Raw genomic sequence first — 19,823 nt, 5'->3', positions numbered from 1 at the left:
TAAATACGTAGGAGCAAAATCAATTGTTCCTTCATGTCATGCTCTAAATTCACCATCCATAGTTTCATTCATAGCTTCAAAATTTCAATTATATAAAGTTTGTGATATGTTATTAATTACTTTGAATGTGAAAAGGCGTGGGGGTTTCAAATGCATAAGGTGTTTGGAAATTTGTGCGGGGGTTTCAAATGCATGAGATGCTTGGAAAAATGTCTCATTTATAAGTATACTAGGCAAATCCCCGCGCGTTGCGCTAGAATAAAATTATATAGTTAAAATAATAACTTTTACCAAATTATTATTTAATATTTCTACTTTGAAACAAAATGTTAGTAGTAAAGCAAACATATAGTTAACATATTAGTTTTATTAAACATTATAGTTTTATTTTTAAGTCATTGTGATATATACAATTATTTGATAATTTTATAAACCGTTTAAAATTGTGTAAATTATATATCAAATGAATGATAATATAACGGGTAACAAAACGTATAAACAAAAATATGAACTGCAACTTTTGGTAACATAAAAATAGAAAAACATCTATTATAACATTTGTATTAAAAAAGATATATATACAACGAATAATAAAAAATATGAAAAATAAACACTATAACTTTTAATAACATAAAAACACTAAAACATCTATTATAACATTTATATTAACTCTACATATTTAAATCACAAATCTCTTCAAATACATTAAAGTTTTTAATGAGCAAAACTTTACAACCTTATAAAAGAAAGGAAAATAAAAAGTTATTAGTGATTACTAATTAATAATCATAAGTTAAAAACTCTTGAGTTGTAACTAATAAATATACATAAATTAGAAAACTCTTGAGTTATAGTGTGAGTTTCAAATGAATGCGGTACTTGGAAATGTATATTTATTATTATTATTATTATTATTATTATTATATTCGTCTAAATAATTGGTTTTGATGCATCATTTTAATCCCTTCAATTATTAAACATAAAGATATTTAATTATAAATTTATAACATACATAGGTGCATATACTTGTTAAAATAATCACATATAATATATATATTTTCGTAAATGTCATACGTAATTCTTGTCGTAGTAATATGGATAAATTACGTTCATATGAAGAACATATCATGATAAGTCTATCATAATTACATATCAAATGTTCAAAATTATGTTATCTTTTAAATATTGTCTTTTAAATATGTTGTGTAGGATAACCCAACAAAAAAATAATATAAAATAAACATAATCAAAATAGAAAAACTACAATCAAATAAATAAGAGCATTGGGTGGTTGAATATATAAATAAAGATGTTACATAAACATACATTTAAATCAAAAGAAAAAACTAACATTCGTCAACTTTGCTAAAAAAAAACCTATATCCATTTTATGAATCATATTTCTTCATTTAACACCATTCAACCATAGAAACTTGATGACAATTTTTCACTAACCTGCAATCAAAATATTTTTCTTGAAAAAAAAAAATCATAAAGAGATTCCAAGCAAAACATTGATGTTTGGAGAGTCACATTCAAGATTGAGTAATACACACAAATCACATATAAAGATTAAATGAGAAACTGAATATAAAGAAAGAATATAAAAGCTTCATTTGTTTTGGTTGAAAGAAAAAATCATATTACAATTACCATCGATGTGACATAACCCATTTCTTCAAATCATCATATTTGGATCGTGAATGCTTCAACTATATGAAAACTTTTGAATCACAATATCTTCAAATCCTTCTTAGATGTAAGATTTTATACAACACAAAAGACACAAAATATTGGCCTTTTTATAGTAAACTTTTCACTAAATGCTAATTAAACATAATATAAGTTATAAAACTTTTGAGTGTTAAATCATAATTAAGAAAACTTTTGAGTTGCATTAGTTAAAAAAGGGGGTTTCAAATGAATGTGGTTTGAGGAAGTTAAAAAATGGGGTTTCAAATGCATGACATTCAAGAAAAAATGCTAGCTTTATAAGTATGTATGATATATATATATATATATATATATATATATATATATATATATATATATATATATATATATATATATATATATATATATATATATATATATATATATATATATATATATATCAAGGTTGTGAAAATCGTTCGACGGTAGCTCGGCGGTCGACTGGCGATAAGCGATTAATCGGACTAGGCAGTGATTAATCGGGGACCCTAAATTATTAATAAAAGTATTTAAAAAAATAATATTTCCTAAAAAATTTAGTTTTTGAAAATTTAAAATTTTAAAATTTTGAAAATTTTTGTAAAATATTTGAATATTTGAAAACTTAAAATTTTGAAAATTCAAAATTTTGGTGTAATATTTGAAAATTAAAATTTTTGAATTTTTAAAAATTTTCCCGCCTATGACCGCCGAGGACCGCCAAGCTCGAGTTTGACCGAGTTTGACCAATTTCCGCCAAGCACCGTAATTGTAATCGGTTCAAGGCCGCCAAACAATTAATCACCGATTAATCGGTCGCCAAGGCCGATTTCTGCAACACTGATATATATATATATATATATATATATATATATATATATATATATATATATATATATATATATATATAACATCCCAAAATTTTCAAACTTTAAAATGCTATGGTTTTGAAATTCTTTTCGGGTATTAACCCACATTTAACAAAAATCGGTCCCACAAAAAAAAATATTTACAAATATTGGGTGTCACCATTAAGCATCATACAAACTATAGCAAGTAAGTGAGAATTACATCAATACAATATATAAGGAACTTAAGAAGTTCCACTCCATTCTCTATCTATTGACTTCTAACTTTCATCTATCATCATTTCTCCTTAACTGTAACCTGAGATACATGACATTAAAATAGATACGTAAGAAAATAATGTCTCGTGAGCTACGTGGGTTTGTGACCCAAATCATTTATCATATTTTCATCAAAAAAATTTCATCTTTGCAAAACATAGTTTTAGACCATAAAACATTTTAAAGGAAAAACTCTTTTCATGCACATCATAAATATCATTTTTTTATCTTATCATTTCATTTATTTTCATTTCATTTCAAAGGATATATTTCTACATTTTTTCTCTTTTAGCAAGGGCTAATTTCGGTATTAAACCGTTGCCAAGTTTTATACTTAGGGTACCCCCAAGTCTAGACCAAGGTGGAAAGAACAAATCAATCCACCAAGGCATCGTGCTAACTAGGACATCTACTTCGCGAAGGGGAGGCGCCACCCCAGTAGATTCCTCTAGACCTCTTACGAGGCATCATGGTCCGGTTAACTTTCATTCTTTCTTTACTTTCCAATTCTTGTCATTACTTACATTTCTTATCATTACTTTCCATGCTTTTCACATTTCATACTTTAGCATCAGAATGGTCATTTCAAAAGTAAAAACATCTATACTTCAAACATTTCAAACGCATTATCAAAACATTCTCTCTTTCAGAAACGTTCTTTGCTCTTAAAACATTATTTCTTTCAAAAACATTCTTTGCTCTTAAAACATCCTTGCCTTCAAGGCATTCTTTCAAAACATACTTTCCTAAAACATTTAACACTTTCTTTTCAAAACATTTCATTCATCAAAGCATTTTCATTATAATAAAAACCATTTTGCCATGTACCCCAAAGTGGGAAAAATGCCAACACGTACTCACCTCAATCGCACATAGGCTAGCTAGTCTTCTTCTAGTTCCTTTCCTTAGAGAAACACTCTCAAAAAACACCTATATAACATGGACATAAGTCATTAAAATGACCAAAATACTCCTCATATATTCCATTACCAAAATTTATTGTTTCATCTTATTCCTTATGCAAAAATATGAATGTAGGTGAAAATCGCGCGTAAACTTGAGTCTGTATGCAAAAGTTATGAAAAAGTTACATGTCATTGATTAGGGCATTCCACGCCCCTGGAATGATTTTCCTTTCCATTCCATGGTCGTGGAATGAGGTCTGCACACACAAAAATCTCGAATTTTCTCAATATAACACCCTACTTTGCATAGTTCTTGAAGACCCTTTTCCCATTCACTTTGTACCATTTATTTAGGTTCTCACACATGTTTAGGAGGTGTTTTATCATCTTAAAACACTCCACTTAATCCATTAAGTGTTCATTAAAACCTTAAGATCATGATGATCCTCAAGTGTTTAAAAGAAGGGTAAACTAGTCCATTTTTCACTTGAACATTCCAAAACTCACAAGGCTTGTCCCTGACTTATTGAACACTCAAATAAATGTTGCCAAGCACATAAAACCTTCATTAATCTCATTGTAAGTACATAAACTAACCATGGAATCCTCAATTCCATTCTGTGTTTCCCAAATTACCCTTTAGGCTAAACCAATCTATAGCTCAAGAGATCTTTCATGTTTATGTTCCAATTCCATCTCTAAAGTGTCAATTCATATCCAAGAATATCATTCACCTCTTAGATGTCAATCAACATGTACTTATCCCTAGATTTTCCAAAATGCCCTTATGGCCAATTATTCCATAAATTCAACTATAGATCCCTCAAGCCTTCATGTTCTTGCATTCAAATCATGTTATTAGTATCAACTCATGTTTATGAGTATCATATACTCATAAAATGCTCACATACTAAGAATTCCATTGTTTTCATCATATTGTCCCTAAATCTATTTCAATTCAAGCTTATACATGATTCTATCATCATGGATGAGTTTGATCATTCTAATTGGATTTATTGTTGTCAAACATCATCTAGGTCATAGAATCAAATCCCATTTTATCATCAATTGCAATATCCCCAATTTAGGTTTTCTAGGTGTAACATCCCTTTCTGGCACGTATCACAATATTGTCCGCTTTGGACTCACGGCACGAAAACTTCCCAGAGGGACACCCATCCCTGAATTGTTCTCGCCCGGTCACGCTTAACTGCAGAGTTCTTATGGCTTTAAAACGTGTTGTGTCAAGGAAGGTATCCACACCCCTTAAAAGGAAATTTTTCGTTCTCCTTCCAAGCCGATGTGGGATCAGGTGCAACCCACCTTCACCCCCATTATAGGGTTTTCGACGTCCCTGTCGAACACATCAACCCGTGCCCCAGCTTTGATACCATTTGTAACATCCCCATCTGGCACGTATCACAATATTGTCCGCTTTGGGCTCCCGATACGAAAACTTCCCAGGGGGGTCACCCATCCCTGAATTGTTCTCGCCCGGGCACGCTTAACTGCAGAGTTCTTATGGGATCTGTTGCCCTCACGGATTTAAAACGTGTTGTGAAAAGGAAGGTATCCACACCCCTTATAAGGAAATGCTTTGTTCTCCTTCCAAGCCGATGTGGGATCAGGTGCAACCCACCATGCGGGTATGTAATCTTTTGCTTTCTTCTTGATAGTTATCGATATTTATATTGCTTTGGAATCTTGTTTCGGTATGGGTAAGCATTATATTTGGTTTAGTTCTATGTTTTTGCTTGGGTTATATCATCAAGAATTGTTATATTCCATTTTGCATGTCAAGAGTCATTAGTGGGTCGTATCTTGCTGAGTGGGTTTCAGTTTGTCGGTTGTTGTTCCGGTTCCTTGATGGGGTCAATTTAGGGGTATCGTTTGGAAGGTCTATGGTCGGATTAGCTGGTTAGTTCTCTAATGAAGTCAGAGTTCAGTTGTGTTAGCATTTGATTTGGTAGGATCGATAGTCGTCTATGGAAGAACCTTTGGGTTCAATCACTACCGTTGCTAGGGAAGGAGTAGTAGCGAGAAGATGGTTAGAATTCATAGATCCTACTGAGGATGGGAAATTGGAGTGAAGATTCGCAGTTCAGAGCAAGGGTTATGATCTTTTTCACCAGCATAAAGAACTTAAGGATTTGGTGTTGTATCATGGGAATCAATTGGGGTTATCGGGCTTGCTGAGATTTCGGGAAGTATTCTTCTGGATTCAAGAGTTGTGCGATCATCGAGATCGGCTAGTAATGGAACACTAGTATTGGTATGTGCAAGTCGACGGCGATTCGAGATATAAGGAGATAATATGGGTTGGGAATGCATCAAATTCTGTGGGTTGAAGAGCTTCGACGAATCTAAGTGGGGGAGAATCGTTCAGATTTCCAGAGCTGAATCGGGTATGAAACTAGGATGAGTTTCACATACCAGTCGGGAGGGAAGACGAATCAAGTGGTTGTCTGGATTGAAGATTGTGTAAGTTTGGAGTTTAGGAAACTTCCAACAGCTGGTTGGCGTCTTGTTTGTGATGGATAGCAGGCATGTGGATGGATCCAAGTTGAGGGTTGTGTTAGAGCCTCGCTGCCTGTTCTTGTTTGATGAAGGCTTTGGGGTTCGAATCATGACCCAAACACTTGATTGGGATTCAGTCGGATGCGGGTTCGACTCAGGATGATTGTGGTTGATATGGTAGAGGTGTGGTAAGACCATGGCGGGATAGACGTGTCATAAGACTGCGGGGTGGCCGTAACATTCACTGGATTGGCAGATAGTATTGAAGTGTTGAAAGTTTGCGATGGGATCGTAGCGTTCACCAGATTGAGGTAGACCATCGTTGGGTTGGTCGTGAGTATGAAGGACGATCAGCTCGTGCCTTGGGCAATGCGGACAGTGGGGTCGGAGAAAATCTCTCTCTGTTATGGGAAGAGGACCATTGGGGTCCGAGGCGAGGTTGGGCCTGTGTAGCTCTCGATGGGGTGAGACCCGTGGGCGTGGCTCGTTCGTTGGTATAGACTGGGTGAGACCCATGGGAGATGCACGTATGATTATGGCAATGCAGATGAGACCTGGTAGAGACTGGTTGGATCAAAGAATTATATTATAGCTTTAGTAGGATGATTATGTGGTTAGGGAGTGGCATAGTGTGGGGCATAGGCTAGGGTAGCCTTATCGGTTGAACTCTCAGGAACTTGGTGGCTGGACCAGGTGTGAAACTGGTAGTCTCAGTGGTGGTTGGGGATTTTATATCCCGGTTTAGTGAATGGATGTTGTGGATCAGAAAATTTCAGGTAAAATGCAAGTGTGAATCCTTGGATCTCCGGTTATGAGTTATGTACCGAGTGGGCTTTTGGTCGAGACTCTTGTGATTATGTTTCGGATTGGTTCCACCTGTGTGGAGGTTAGGCAAGTGATAGGATTTTAGGATTTTAGCAGTATCGTGTTGGATCGACAATTATGGGATTAGTGTTTTGTTTAGCAGTTGAAGGTTTTGATCGGAGCGTTGGTTTCCAGAAGGGTGGTAAGGAGTGATTTTGAGGACGAAATCTAATTTAAGTGGGGAAGAGTTGTAACGTCTTGTTCCGAATCGTTTCCTAATGCGGGGTGGTGACCCACAGACCGAGTATCATCAGGCTTAGGGTTTTATTGGAAGTAGGCTCATGATCGTTTTGGGGCTCGGGTTATTGGGATATAATGGGCTTTTGTTGCTTTTGATTTGGGCTTTAGGTTGCCATTATAGGCTTTTTCTGCATTTGGGTTGGACCTTAGTCATGGAACAAGTAAGAAAAGGGTAAAATGGTCATTTACCCTTTAGGAAGTTAGTTTGTGGAGTGGGCCTCAGATTTTGGGTTATCAGGTTAATTATTTATTAAGATTGTATTTATTGTTAGTTGGCGTGAGGTTATCCGATTCAGCGGTCCTAGCAGTTATTTGATTGTCAGCAGATTGAGGGGAGTCTCCTCACTGTACTCGTAGGTCGAAGGCACCAATGTCGAACCACTAGGTTTTGTTATGCTAGTTGTCTTTGTGAATCTTGCATGGTATGTTGGGCTAGACCCATTTGTATGTTGGGCTAGGCCCATTGTATGACGGGATAGACCCATTTGTATGTTAGGCTAGGCCCATTGTATGTTATGTAGGTGCTAACTATCTTTGTGACTTTTGCATTTATATGATCGGGCTAGGCCCAATGGTTTGGCAGGGCTAGTCCCATTATGGTGGACTGGCCCAATATGCGGGCTAGACCCAATGTGAGGGCTAGGGCCAATGGTATGTATGGTATGTGGTATTTTGGGAATTACTTACTAATTTTAATGTTCGATCACATGATGTATTTTGCTTACATTACAAATGAGGCCAAGTCAAATTTAATGATGCGTTGGTGGTACGATTAATAGACTAACGATATATATTCCCACTTGAATGTCTTTTTTTATTTATATGTTTTTTATAAGATCATCTCCAACTCACTTCCATTTTTTCTCCAAAAATAGAGTAAAAATGGGGTAATAATGTTTCATTTCCAATCCTATTCCATTTTTACCCCATTTTTTATCCCAAAAAGTATATTCCATTCTTCCAACTTACATAAATTGTCAAACACACCCTTCTACTAATTTGGGTTTGACAAATATATAATATATATTTTTTTTCATTACAATAACATTAAATAAATAAGATTATATTTATAACACATTTATAAGCTTTTGTAAAATACGTTATTGTTTATTAAAATTTCAATATGTATTTAACTTTTTATATGAATTTGATGAACAAAAAACAAACTTTATATTTATAATTAATTAATACAATTTAATATATAACAAAATATTATAAATATTAAATATTACATTTAAATTATAATTAGTAGGTAAAAATAAACTAGAAATGTATAAATATATAAACAGAAGGACTAAACCGACAACGCAAAGTTCATCCCATTTTAAGATAAATGAATAGTATAACACCATATTTGGTGTAATACTATTCATATCCCCCAAAATGGGGAATAAACGGGAGAGAGTTTGAGAAGATTAAGAAGAAAATGAAAAATGAGAGTGAGTTTCAGATGCTCTTATATGAACCTACTATCATTTACTCATTTTTTTTTATTATAGCAATAACTTCCATATCTTTTTAATACAAGAAAGAGTTGTATTTTCAGGTTTTTCCTATAAAATCATTATAACTGTTAAAAAAAAATTAATCGTCACAAAAAAACTAATATTTGAAAGACATTATCCGCACCCGTCGTTTAGCGCAGGTAAACGGTTAATATATATATATATATATATATATATATATATTAAAATATTAATTTTTAGGTACAGATTTTAAAATAATAACTGAATGGAAAAAACATTTATGAAATTTGTGTTCAAGTAATTTTTTGTAAATGTAATCAAACCTACCAAAAAAAAAAAAAACTTCACATACCAGCAACCAGCAACCATCAGTGTTCTTCTACAATACTCCATTTCCACCACTCTCTCTCTCTCTCTCATCAGTTTCTGGGGTTTCACCCCTCCTCTGTTTTCGGACATCTTCACAGTATCAAAGCATCCGTAAACGAATCTTCAGCTTTTGCTTTTATGGTATGTCGGTCAAACCCTCTACCTCTGCCTATTCCTGTTTCTTTTTGCCCCAATTCAACTATTCGAGCCTTGATGCTGATGTATATAAATCTATATGTATATGTATATGTACGTACATATTCATTTATGTATGTATATGCATCATGACTCATGAGTAAGTACTACAGATACCCATGAAAACAAGTTACCAGCATGTGCATGTGTTCGCTTGTCTCCTCCCTGTTTTCTTTTTCGTATGTTATGGGGTTTTCTGTTTTCATTTCAATGGGTTTCCCTCGATTCCTGTGTTGAATTCTCTTACCTTTTTTCGAAATTTATAAACCCCCTTTTGCTTTTCCATTTGATACACAATCTATTTTCTTTTTGTTGATATTTTAGAGGGTGGTAGGGTGCTGAGGAAATTGGTTATTGCATTTGAAGAATCAAAATTTCAAAATAATCAAGTGCCTAACTTTTAAGTCTAAGAAGGTAGGCAATTGTATTAATTTAATTAATTAGTTATTTTACAACTGTTCGTGTGCATCTTGAAATCTGATTATTTAAAGTCCAGATAATTTTAAAATCACAATCAATTTAAAAGCAAATCCAAACTTCCCTTTCTTTAATTATTTTCTTGTACATTTTGCGTATTTTCTATCCCAAACAACCCGACAATATAATAAGTTTTTGCAAAATACTATGACTTAAAGTTATGGTTTAAAAGGACATACAGATAAGAGCATTCTCATTATTTTTGTAAAAAAGTTATGTTTAAGGTTCCTGGGTTGTCTTGTCATGTCTTCTTGATCCAACAATTCAAACTATCAGCTCTCCTTTTTGATGTATAAAAAAATGGAAAAAGTTCGTCTTTTTTGCAATTTGTAATATGGGTTTGTGAGTTTTCATGTATTTTCATACAAAAAGATTAATTTTGCAGATTAGTAGATATGCAGAAGGTGAAGGTAAACAGCTATTCACCCACTTGTGTTCTTGAGGATTATTTAAGAAGTTTGGAATCAGAGACAGTTTCTTCAAAAGAAAGCACATCCGGAAGTGAAGATCATCAAAAAGATTCAAAATCCTCAACAACAACAACAACCTCAAAATGGATTGATTTTGTTCATCTTGTGAAAAGCAAATCAAAGAAATGTTTGCCCACATTTCATCCAATCAGTAGTGGCTTGCAATTATCAAGAAAATTAAGTAGCAGTTTCAGAGAACACGTGGCCATGATTCCACCATCTCCAATGGCAGATATGAATTACTTCAAGCCTCATTGGAAGAATTTCACCTTCTCACAGTTGCAATCTGCCACCAACAACTTCTCAAAAGGTATGCTTCTTGATTCATCTTAATCTTCAAGATTATCATAAACGGGTTTATCATAAATTTTCTATGATTATTTGATTATTCAGAACTAAAGTTTTCATCTTTTTTGTAATTAGGTAAGGAGTTGCTGTAAGAATCATTTTTTTTTCTGAGTGTTTGGTAAATTGGAGATTATGATTATGATTATTTGATTATTTACTTTTTAAAGATTTCATCTTTAGATGATAAGGTAAGGACTAAGGAGTTGCTATAAGAAAATTGATTGTCAAGACAAATGTAAAATTACCTAACTGCCCCTGACAGTATAGGTGATTGTATAGATGTGATATTTCAAGTAGCAATAATCACTTACACATGTAAAATTAACTTCAAAAGTGATAATCATAACTTTAAGCAACAAAAGCACAAACGCTTTTATTACAACTAATTATCTGAGAATCGTATAATAATTAGTTAGGATTTTATTTTATCATTTCTCCAGAAAATATGATTGGGAAGGGAGGATATGCTGAGGTGTACAAAGGGGTTTTAAAAAATGGGCAGCTTGTTGCTGTTAAACAACTGACACGAGGCCCTATTGATGAAAGAACATCAAGCTTTTTATCAGAACTTGGAGTTATGGCTCATGTTAATCATCCAAATACAGCCAAATTGATTGGTTATGGTGTTGAAGGAGGATTACACCTTGTTCTTGAGTTGTCTCCTAATGGCAGCTTAGCTTCATGGCTTCATGGTTAGTCTTACTCCTTCTCTCGAGTCTTGGATTCAATTGAGCAACAGAAATACCAATGTTTTGTTATTGTATTCTACTTTCATTTTCTTTATACTATAATGCACAATTAATTGAAAGTAGGTTGTTAATTCTTGTCTTATTGTTTTCTTGAATTGAAAGGATTATTAAAAAGTTTGGATTTTTACATTTTTTGTTACAGCTTTGAAGGAGAAATTGGATTGGGGTATTAGGTACAAGGTTGCTTTAGGGACAGCTGAAGGTTTGCTTTACCTTCATGAAGGATGTCAAAGGAGAATCATTCATAGAGACATCAAGGCTGCAAATATCTTGCTTACACAAGACTTTGAACCTCAAGTAAGCCCTAATTCATTTTCTTTAAATTAATTATTAGTTTTGAATGATTATGACTTTAACGGATCATATAAGATCAAAATAATCATATTTATATAATTGGTATAGAATTGTTGGAAGAAAATCACAAAATATAAGTCTAAAGTAGAAAAATATGCAACTTTTTAAGGTAAACCATTTTCAACTCAGATTTGTGATTTTGGGCTTGCGAAATGGCTTCCGGAACATTGGACTCACCATACAGTTTCAAGATTCGAAGGAACATTCGGGTTTGTATGCTTTTATTATTAAAGCCCCAATACTTAATAATATACTAATACTAGTGTTCTTATTCATAATCATAAATAGCTTAAATTTTTATCATTTTTTTTTTTGTGTAGATATTTAGCTCCAGAGTATTTAATGCATGGGATAGTCGATGAAAAGATTGATGTTTTCGCATTTGGTGTACTTTTATTGGAACTTATTAGTGGTCGTAGAGCTCTTGATTATTCTCAACAAAGTCTTGTTTTATGGGTACGTATGCTTCAGAAATAGCAACATTGATTTATTCATATTACAACATTCTACTTTGAAAAATTGACCTAATAATATATGATAGATTTTTTAACATATTAATAAGGAAAGCTGTTTGATTTCCTTAAACAGGCGAAACCATTGCTGAGGAAGAACAATGTGAGAGAGCTGGTTGATCCTGCAATTGCTGAGAATTGCAATAAACAAGAATTGCATCGAATGGTGTTGGCTGCATCTTTATGTATACAACAATCATCCATTCGAAGGCCTGATATGAATCAGGTATGTTTCTTTTTTTTGCTCATTCAAGAATCTTTCTAACCATTTTTGAGAAATACAATACAATGGTGTATATGCATGCACAGGTTTTACAGCTGCTAAAAGGGGAACAAGGTGGATGGGAGTTTGCAATGAAAAACTGTAGAAGAGGCTCATCATTGAAAAAACGATATGAAGATCTTTTTAGTTCGGTTAAGTATGGTATGATCGAATCAAACGGGTTAATCAGGCTTTGACAACATGGATATGATACGATATGGGTGAAATTTTGAAGTAGAAATCTTCTTCTATATATATGTACATACATATATACATATTACCTTTTTACTTTTGTAAAATTATATGGTATAGTATTAATTGTGATCTTGCCAGTTGCAATCAAGGTTCTTTAGAACATTTGTTGGCTATTTTTGTTTGAAGAATGGAATGGAAGAAAAGATTGTTGGATGCTTATATAGTTATATGGTGGTGGAACTTTGTATTGTAGCGATGTTTGTTGTATTGTAATGTATTTTTATATATATAGGAAAATAAATGAAATTCTATCGCTTTTGAAGTTGAAAGATAGTTGGTTTGGCAATTAAAAGTTTGGACTCGTAACATGGTGCAACTGCAACACTCTTAGAAAAGTGAGGACAATTCGCTGAATGTTAAAATCACAACCAATATATTCCAAAAATATGTGAACAATTCCCAACGGTGTTACTAGTTAATTGTCGTTACTACTGTACAAAGCAAATTAGGCCAAATTTAAAGCAGGCAAATAGCTATCCAATCCGTTAACCCAATCCAAAATTAGCTAGTTGGGTTAACATTTTCAACCCTTTAAGTTAAATGGGTAACATGTCTAACTCATTTATTTAAATAAGTTCGGTTATGTAAAAATTATCAATCTGTTTTCAATCCGTCTAAGTTTAATACATATTTTATTTTATTTTATAATATAACTTACTCAATTATTGTATGTATGTTGTTTGATTATTTGATATTTATATTTATATAAAAGTTTATGCTTTAAGTATAAGTATATTTCCGTTCAAAATAGTATAAGTATAATGCTAATAAATTATATTGGGCTTTGGTCCTACGTAGCCTTTTCACACAATATACACAAATGCAAACCTAAAATTAATGTCGGCTAAAGGAGTAATTGAGTAAGGCCGAGTGGTATACTAAGCACGAGCATGTTCGTGGTTGAGCTGGCCACGAACAACGGGCGTGCACACTACCCCGTTGTTTCGTAGTGGCTCGTTGTCGTTTAGGCTCGTGTTCGGCACAACGGAATCGCACGCCCAATCAAGTCGAAGCCCTCAATTTGACCGTTACTATAGCCGTTGAACGGCTAGTTTGTTTTAAAAAAAAATTTAACCAATTTATTTACCTATAAATACAACACTTTTACTCCTTATTTTTTACACCATTCTTTTCTTTCTCTATACACAAACTACACACTACATCTTCACAACCAAAAACCATAGATCCCAACCAAAATACCCCTCCAAACTACAGAAATCGCAAACCCGATAACGCTTTTGCGTTAGATACAACACCTCGCCAATTCCCGACTATGGAGTTACCTCAAAGCAGTTTTATCAATCTACTTCAAACCAGTTCCCCTATCCAACAAACACCACTTTTCCAACAACAATATCAACATTTTCTGTCTTTCCAACAACAACAAATTTCACAACAATACCAACAATTTCAACAATTCCAACAACTCCAACAACAATCGTCACAACAACAACAACAACTACCAATTTCACAACCACCAAGCTCACAACCACCACTTTCGCCGGATTTTGTTGCGGAAACGCAACCTTCACCACCACCTCAACCAAAAAAGAAAAAAGGAAAAAAATCGGCCCGACCCACTACTGTTAGTCTATATATTATTAGCCCGCTTGTTTATGGGCCCTTTTTGTCTTTAGCCCATTAGGGTTTCTGTCTAGCTAGTATTTATATCCGCTTTATTCCTTGTAGTCTTTATGTTTTTCTCTGATAACCCTTGTAATTTCTCTTTGATATAATCATATGACAATGTTATCATGGTATCAGAGTAGAGGTTTGATATGTTGTTAGAAGTCTTTGTAGCAGTCATCTGTGGCGCGGATCAAACTGTAGCATGCCGTTTTCGTTCATTATCACTGGTATTCGTTTTTTTTTATGTGTTGATTCGTTGCTACTGTTGATTCGTTGTTGCTGTCGGTTCGTTGCTACTGTTGGTTCGTTGCTGCTGTTGGTTCATAATTGCTGTTGATTCGTTATTCAAGTGATTGCTTCCGCTGGTTTGTTACTCCTTTCATTCTCAGATTGTTATATTGTCATTGTGGTTATTCATTCACTATCAACATGACTGGAAAGGATGATTCCCTTCAGTCAATCAGTACTCGTTTGGATGGAAAGAATTATACGTATTGGAGTTACGTTATGAAGAACTTCCTTCATGGGAAGAATATGTGGGGCTATGTCACTGGGACTAAGGCCAAGCCCTCAGTGCCTCAAACTGAGAATTATGCTATGTTGCTTGATGCTTGGGAGACTGATAACTCCAAGGTTATTACTTGGATCAATAACTCTGTTACTCAGTCCATTGGTATGCAGTTGGCTAAGTATGACACAACAAAGGAAGTTTGGAATCACTTGGAGAGACTGTATACTCAGTCCAATTTTGCTAAACAATACCAATTGGAATATGATATTCGTGCCCTTCAACAGAATGACCAGAGCATTCAAGATTTCTATGCTGCTATGTCTGATCTCTGGGATCAATTGGCTCTTACTGAATATAAAGAGTTAAAAGATTTTGAGCCTTACATTGCTAGGAGGGAAGAACAACGCTTGGTTCAGTTCTTGATGGCCTTGCGTTCTGATTTTGAAGGTCTTCGTGGAACAATTCTTCATCGCTCTCCTCTTCCTTCAGTTGATTCAGTTGTCCATGAGTTAATTGCAGAAGAGACTCGTATCAAGTCCCATGCAGATAAAGGGTTTAAAGCAACCTCTACTCCTACTCCCGCTCATGCTGTGCTTGCTGTCTCCTCCAGTCAATCTCGACAAACTTCAAGAGCCACTTATGATGAGTGTGCATTCTGCAAACAGAAGAATCATTGGAAAGCTCAGTGTCCATTGTTAGTCAACAAGGGTAAATCTGGTCAACCTCAGTCAGGGCAACAAAATAGGTCTGGTCAACAAAAGTTTCAGTCGCGTTCCTCTGGTACTCCTCCATGGACCCCTCGTCCTCCACAGTTTGTTGCTGCTGCTGTTCCACCAGTTGACACAGAATCTGTTGGACATATGTCACCATCTGCATTGGATCCCAAGGTGTTTGAGAGCTTTAGACAGTATTTGGCTTCTAATCCCGCTGCCATGTCTGCATCTATGTCTCATTCTGGTCCTTCTTCATCTGGCACTTCAGGTATTCCCTCATCTTTGTGGATTTTAGATTCTGGTGCAACCCATCATATGACTCCTCATTTGTCATCATTTACTTCTTTGTCGCAAGTGTCATCTATTTCTGTTAAGTCTGCTAGTGATACATCTATGCTAGTTGAGGGTGTTGTGTCTGTCTCTGTTTCTCATATCACTCTTCCTGATGTTTATTACATTCTCAAACTTACTTTGAACCTTGCCTCAGTCAGTCAATTATACAAGTCTGGTAACTGGGTGTTCTTTTCTGATTCTGTCTGTGTTATACAGGATCAACACACCCAGAAGGTGATTGGGATCGGCCGTAGGGTGGGGGAACTATATGTCTTGGAGGTCCTCAAAGTATCTGTTGTTGCTGCTTCCAGCATTGATTTATCTTCTTTTCGTTTGAGTCCTTTTTCGTCTGAGTTTTATCTTTGGCATTCTCGTTTGGGACATGTGTCTGTATCACGGTTGAATTTCTTAGCATCTAGTGATGTTTTGGGTCATTTAAACTCTTGTGATATTTCTGATTATAGTGGTTGCAAACTAGCAAAATTTTCTGCTTTACCCTTCAATAAAAGTATGTCTTGTTCTACTGCTCCTTTTGATATTATTCATTCTGATGTGTGGGGTCCTGCACCAGTATCCACAAAGGGTGGGTCAACCTATTATGTATCTTTTATAGATGATTATACTCGATATACATGGGTTTATCTTATGAAACGCAGATCTGATTTCTTTGATATTTACAACAATTTTAGAGCTCTTGTTAAAACTCAACATTCGGCTGTGATTAAGTGCTTCAGGTGTGACTTAGGGGGTGAATATACCTCTAATGATTTCACTTAGTTACTTGCTTCTGATGGTACCATACACCAGTCTTCGTGTACTGACACACCTCAGCAAAACGGTGTGGCATAACGAAAACATCGTCATATTGTTGAGACTGCCCGCTCATTGCTCCTGTCTGCGCAGGTCCCTAGTGCCTTTTGGGGAGAAGCAGTCCTAACTGTTGTGTATGTGATTAATCGTATCCCTACTTCAATGAATTCAGGAATATCTCCTTTTGAGAAGTTATATGGTCATCTACCAGACTACTCTTCCTTACGATTTTTTGGATGTACTTGTTTTGTTCTTCGTCCTCATGTTGAAAGGAACAAGCTGGGGCCGAAATCTGCTATTTGTGTATTTTTGGGGTATGGTATTGGTCAGAAAGGATACCGTTGATATGATCCTGTGAGTCAGAAGTTATATTTTTCTCGGCACGTTACTTTTTTGGAACATATTCCTTTCTACTCGATTCCTGCTACAGCCCACAATGTAACAAAGTCTGATCTTCTGCGTATTGATCCTTTTAATGAAGATATAGAGGCTCAAGACTCATCTATGCCACATGATCCCTCAGCACATGACACACCCACTTCTTCAGAGGGTGCCTCAACTCCACCTGTTCCTGAGCCTGATCCTCCGATTATTGAAGTTGAGGATCCACCTCCACCACCACCCCTCAGGAGATCTTCTCGTCCTGTCAAGTCCACCAAGCTACCAGATTTTTCTTACTCTACATATTCAGGACCGTTTGCTTCATTTATAGCAAGCATCCATCATCTGTCTGAACCTGAATCATATAGAGAAGTTGTTTCAGATCCTCTTTGGCAGAATGTTATGGCTAAAGAACTCACTGCTCTTCATCAGACTCATACATGGGATTTGGTTTCTCTTCCTCCTGGGAAACATACGATATTTTGTCGTTGGGTGTACACGATAAAAACAAAAGTTGATGGCTCTATTGAATGATATAAGGCTAGACTTGTAGCAAAAGGGTATTCCCAACAGTATGGTTTTGACTCCGAGGAGACATTTGCCCCAGTTGCAAAGATGACGACAGTTCGTACTATGATTGCAGTTGCATCCGTTCGACAGTGGAAGATCTTTCAAATGGATGTCAAGAATACCTTTTTGAATGGTGACCTTCATGAAGAGGTTTATATGACCCCTCCTCCAGGAATTCAGCACCGACCGGGCGAGGTTTGTCGGCTTCGCAAAGCTTTGTATGGGCTCAAGCAAGCCCCTCGTGCTTGGTTTGAGAAATTCTCCACGGTGATTACCTCTCTTGGATTTGTCCAGAGTAATAACGATTCTGCTCTGTTTGTTAGATGCTCGAGTGCAGGACGGATTCTTCTGTCCTTATATGTGGATGACATGATTATTACAGGTGATGACCATGGTGGTATTGAGTCTTTGAAGCATGATCTAGCTCGTCGATTTGCTATGAAGGATTTGGGCTTGCTGCGTTATTTCTTGGGTATTGAGGTCGCTCACTCTAAGAAAGGGTACCTTCTTTCCCAGACTAAATATATATCTGACTTGTTTACACGGGCGGGACTTTCTGACAATCAGACTGTTGATACCCCTCTTGAAACCAATGCACGATACTCTCCTACTGATGGTGTTCCTTTGTCTGATCCGAATCTTTATCGTACTGTGGTGGGAAGTTTGGTTTATCTCACAGTCACTCGTCCAGATATTGCTCATCCTGTTCATATTGTCAGTCAGTTTGTTACTGCACCTACCTGTGTTCATTGGGGAGCTGTTCTTCGTATTCTGAGATATCTTCGTGGCACTCAGTTTCAGACTCTCTTGTTTCCCTCGACGTCTTCTCTTGAGTTACGTGCATATAGTGATGCTGATTGGGATGGTGATCGTCATGATCGTAAGTCTACCACTGGATTTTGTGTATTTCTTGGAGAGTCTCTTATTTCATGGAAGAGCAAGAAACAGGATGTTGTCTCTAGATCTTCCACGGAGGCTGAATATCGTGCTATGGCTGTAACTACATGCGAGATTATCTGGTTACGGTGGTTGTTTGCAGATATGGGAGTTTATATTTCTTAACCTACTCCCTTGCATTGTGATAATAAAAGTGCGATACAAATTGCGAAGAATTCTGTTTTTCATGAGCGGACGAAGCACATTGAGATTGATTGTCATTTTACTCATCACCTGCAGCTTGGGACCATTTCGCTTCCATTTGTTTCATCAACCTTGCAGCTTGCGGATATTTTTACGAAGGCTTTATCGGCTTCTCGGTTTCGGCTCTTATGTGATAAACTCTCAATGCTTATTGCTGCGGCATTGTGAGTTTGAGGGGGGATGTTAGTCTATATATTATTAGCCCGCTTGTTTATGGGCCCTTTTTGTCTTTAGCCCATTAGGGTTTCTGTCTAGCTAGTATTTATATCCGCTTTATTCCTTGTAGTCTTTATGCTTTTCTCTGAGAACCCTTGTGATTTCTCTTTGATATAATCATATGACAATGTTATCAACTACCACCCAAGAAAGGGTCCCATGGACAAAAGAAGAAGAAGAAAAGTTAGCGGAGGCATGGGTGGCGGCTTCCGAAGATCCAATTGTAGGAGATAGTCAGCCTTACAGAAGTTTTCGGGAGAAAGTCCGAGCCATTTTCTACGAGTTAATGAAAAGTGAAACTCGAAATGCCGATCAAATTACGTCGAAATGGCGAGATATTCGACTAAAATGCACCGAGTTTGGAGGAATCTACAACAACCTCCTAAACATACGCAAAAGCGGCTCGAACGATTTTGATGTTTTCAAGGCGACCATGGAGCAATTTTGAAAAAACAACGCCAACACGCAAAGCTTTTCCGTATATGAAACCGTGGCTAAAATTGAAAGACACTCCAAAATGGAAAGAGCAAACGGAAGGAAGTTCGCAATCTTCCGGTTCAAAGCGTTCGAGAAACCCCGATGGAACCTCCCAACAATCGGACGGCCGAACACACATCGACATCAACGACGATCCGCTAGATCTTGAAAACGACCAACCTTTACGTCGTCCCGTTGGAAGAAATAAAGCAAAAAAAGCGGCTTCAACATCTTCGAATTC

The 19,823-nt window shown here is 35.7% G+C and overlaps 2 protein-coding genes and 1 long non-coding RNA gene across 7 annotated transcripts; 2 read left to right on the top strand and 1 right to left on the bottom strand.

Annotated features, from left to right (window-relative positions):
• Positions 1–2,683: 2,683 nt before the first annotated feature.
• On the bottom strand, positions 2,684–9,296 carry LOC145114534 (uncharacterized). Of its 2 annotated transcripts, XR_013711068.1 has the most exons (3): positions 9,164–9,296; positions 3,681–3,749; positions 2,684–2,859 (listed from the first exon to the last, which is right to left on the bottom strand). It is a non-coding gene; the product is annotated as an uncharacterized LOC145114534 (long non-coding RNA). The 2 variants fall into 2 exon arrangements; XR_013711069.1 differs by lacking the exon at positions 3,681–3,749 and having other exon boundaries at positions 9,164–9,276.
• Positions 9,189–13,075, top strand: LOC145114533 (Protein kinase family protein). Of its 4 annotated transcripts, XM_079050560.1 has the most exons (9): positions 9,204–9,321; positions 9,700–9,789; positions 10,238–10,632; positions 11,111–11,362; positions 11,562–11,716; positions 11,903–11,982; positions 12,094–12,229; positions 12,362–12,511; positions 12,595–13,075. In XM_079050560.1, exons 3-9 carry the CDS (start codon positions 10,248–10,250, stop codon positions 12,742–12,744), a joined length of 1,308 nt encoding a protein of 435 aa, XP_078906686.1. In that variant the 5' UTR covers positions 9,204–9,321; positions 9,700–9,789; positions 10,238–10,247; the 3' UTR covers positions 12,745–13,075. The 4 variants fall into 4 exon arrangements, with proteins under 4 accessions (XP_078906685.1, XP_078906686.1, XP_078906688.1 ...); XM_079050559.1 differs by lacking the exon at positions 9,700–9,789 and having other exon boundaries at positions 9,189–9,321; XM_079050562.1 differs by lacking the exons at positions 9,204–9,321; positions 9,700–9,789 and adding an exon at positions 9,997–10,142.
• A 6,157-nt stretch (positions 13,076–19,232) lies between these two features.
• LOC145114347 (glutathione S-transferase T3-like) lies at positions 19,233–19,553 on the top strand. Its single transcript, XM_079050340.1, has one exon. It carries the CDS (start codon positions 19,233–19,235, stop codon positions 19,551–19,553), a length of 321 nt encoding a protein of 106 aa, XP_078906466.1.
• Positions 19,554–19,823: the final 270 nt, after the last annotated feature.

Source organism: Lactuca virosa, chromosome 5 (assembly GCF_052849685.1).
Source record: "Lactuca virosa cultivar CGN04683 chromosome 5, Lactuca_virosa_CGN04683_v6, whole genome shotgun sequence".
Taxonomy (NCBI): domain Eukaryota; kingdom Viridiplantae; phylum Streptophyta; class Magnoliopsida; order Asterales; family Asteraceae; genus Lactuca; species Lactuca virosa.
Note: the sequence above shows the minus strand (reverse complement) of the source record. Positions and strands in the feature narration are given on the sequence as shown.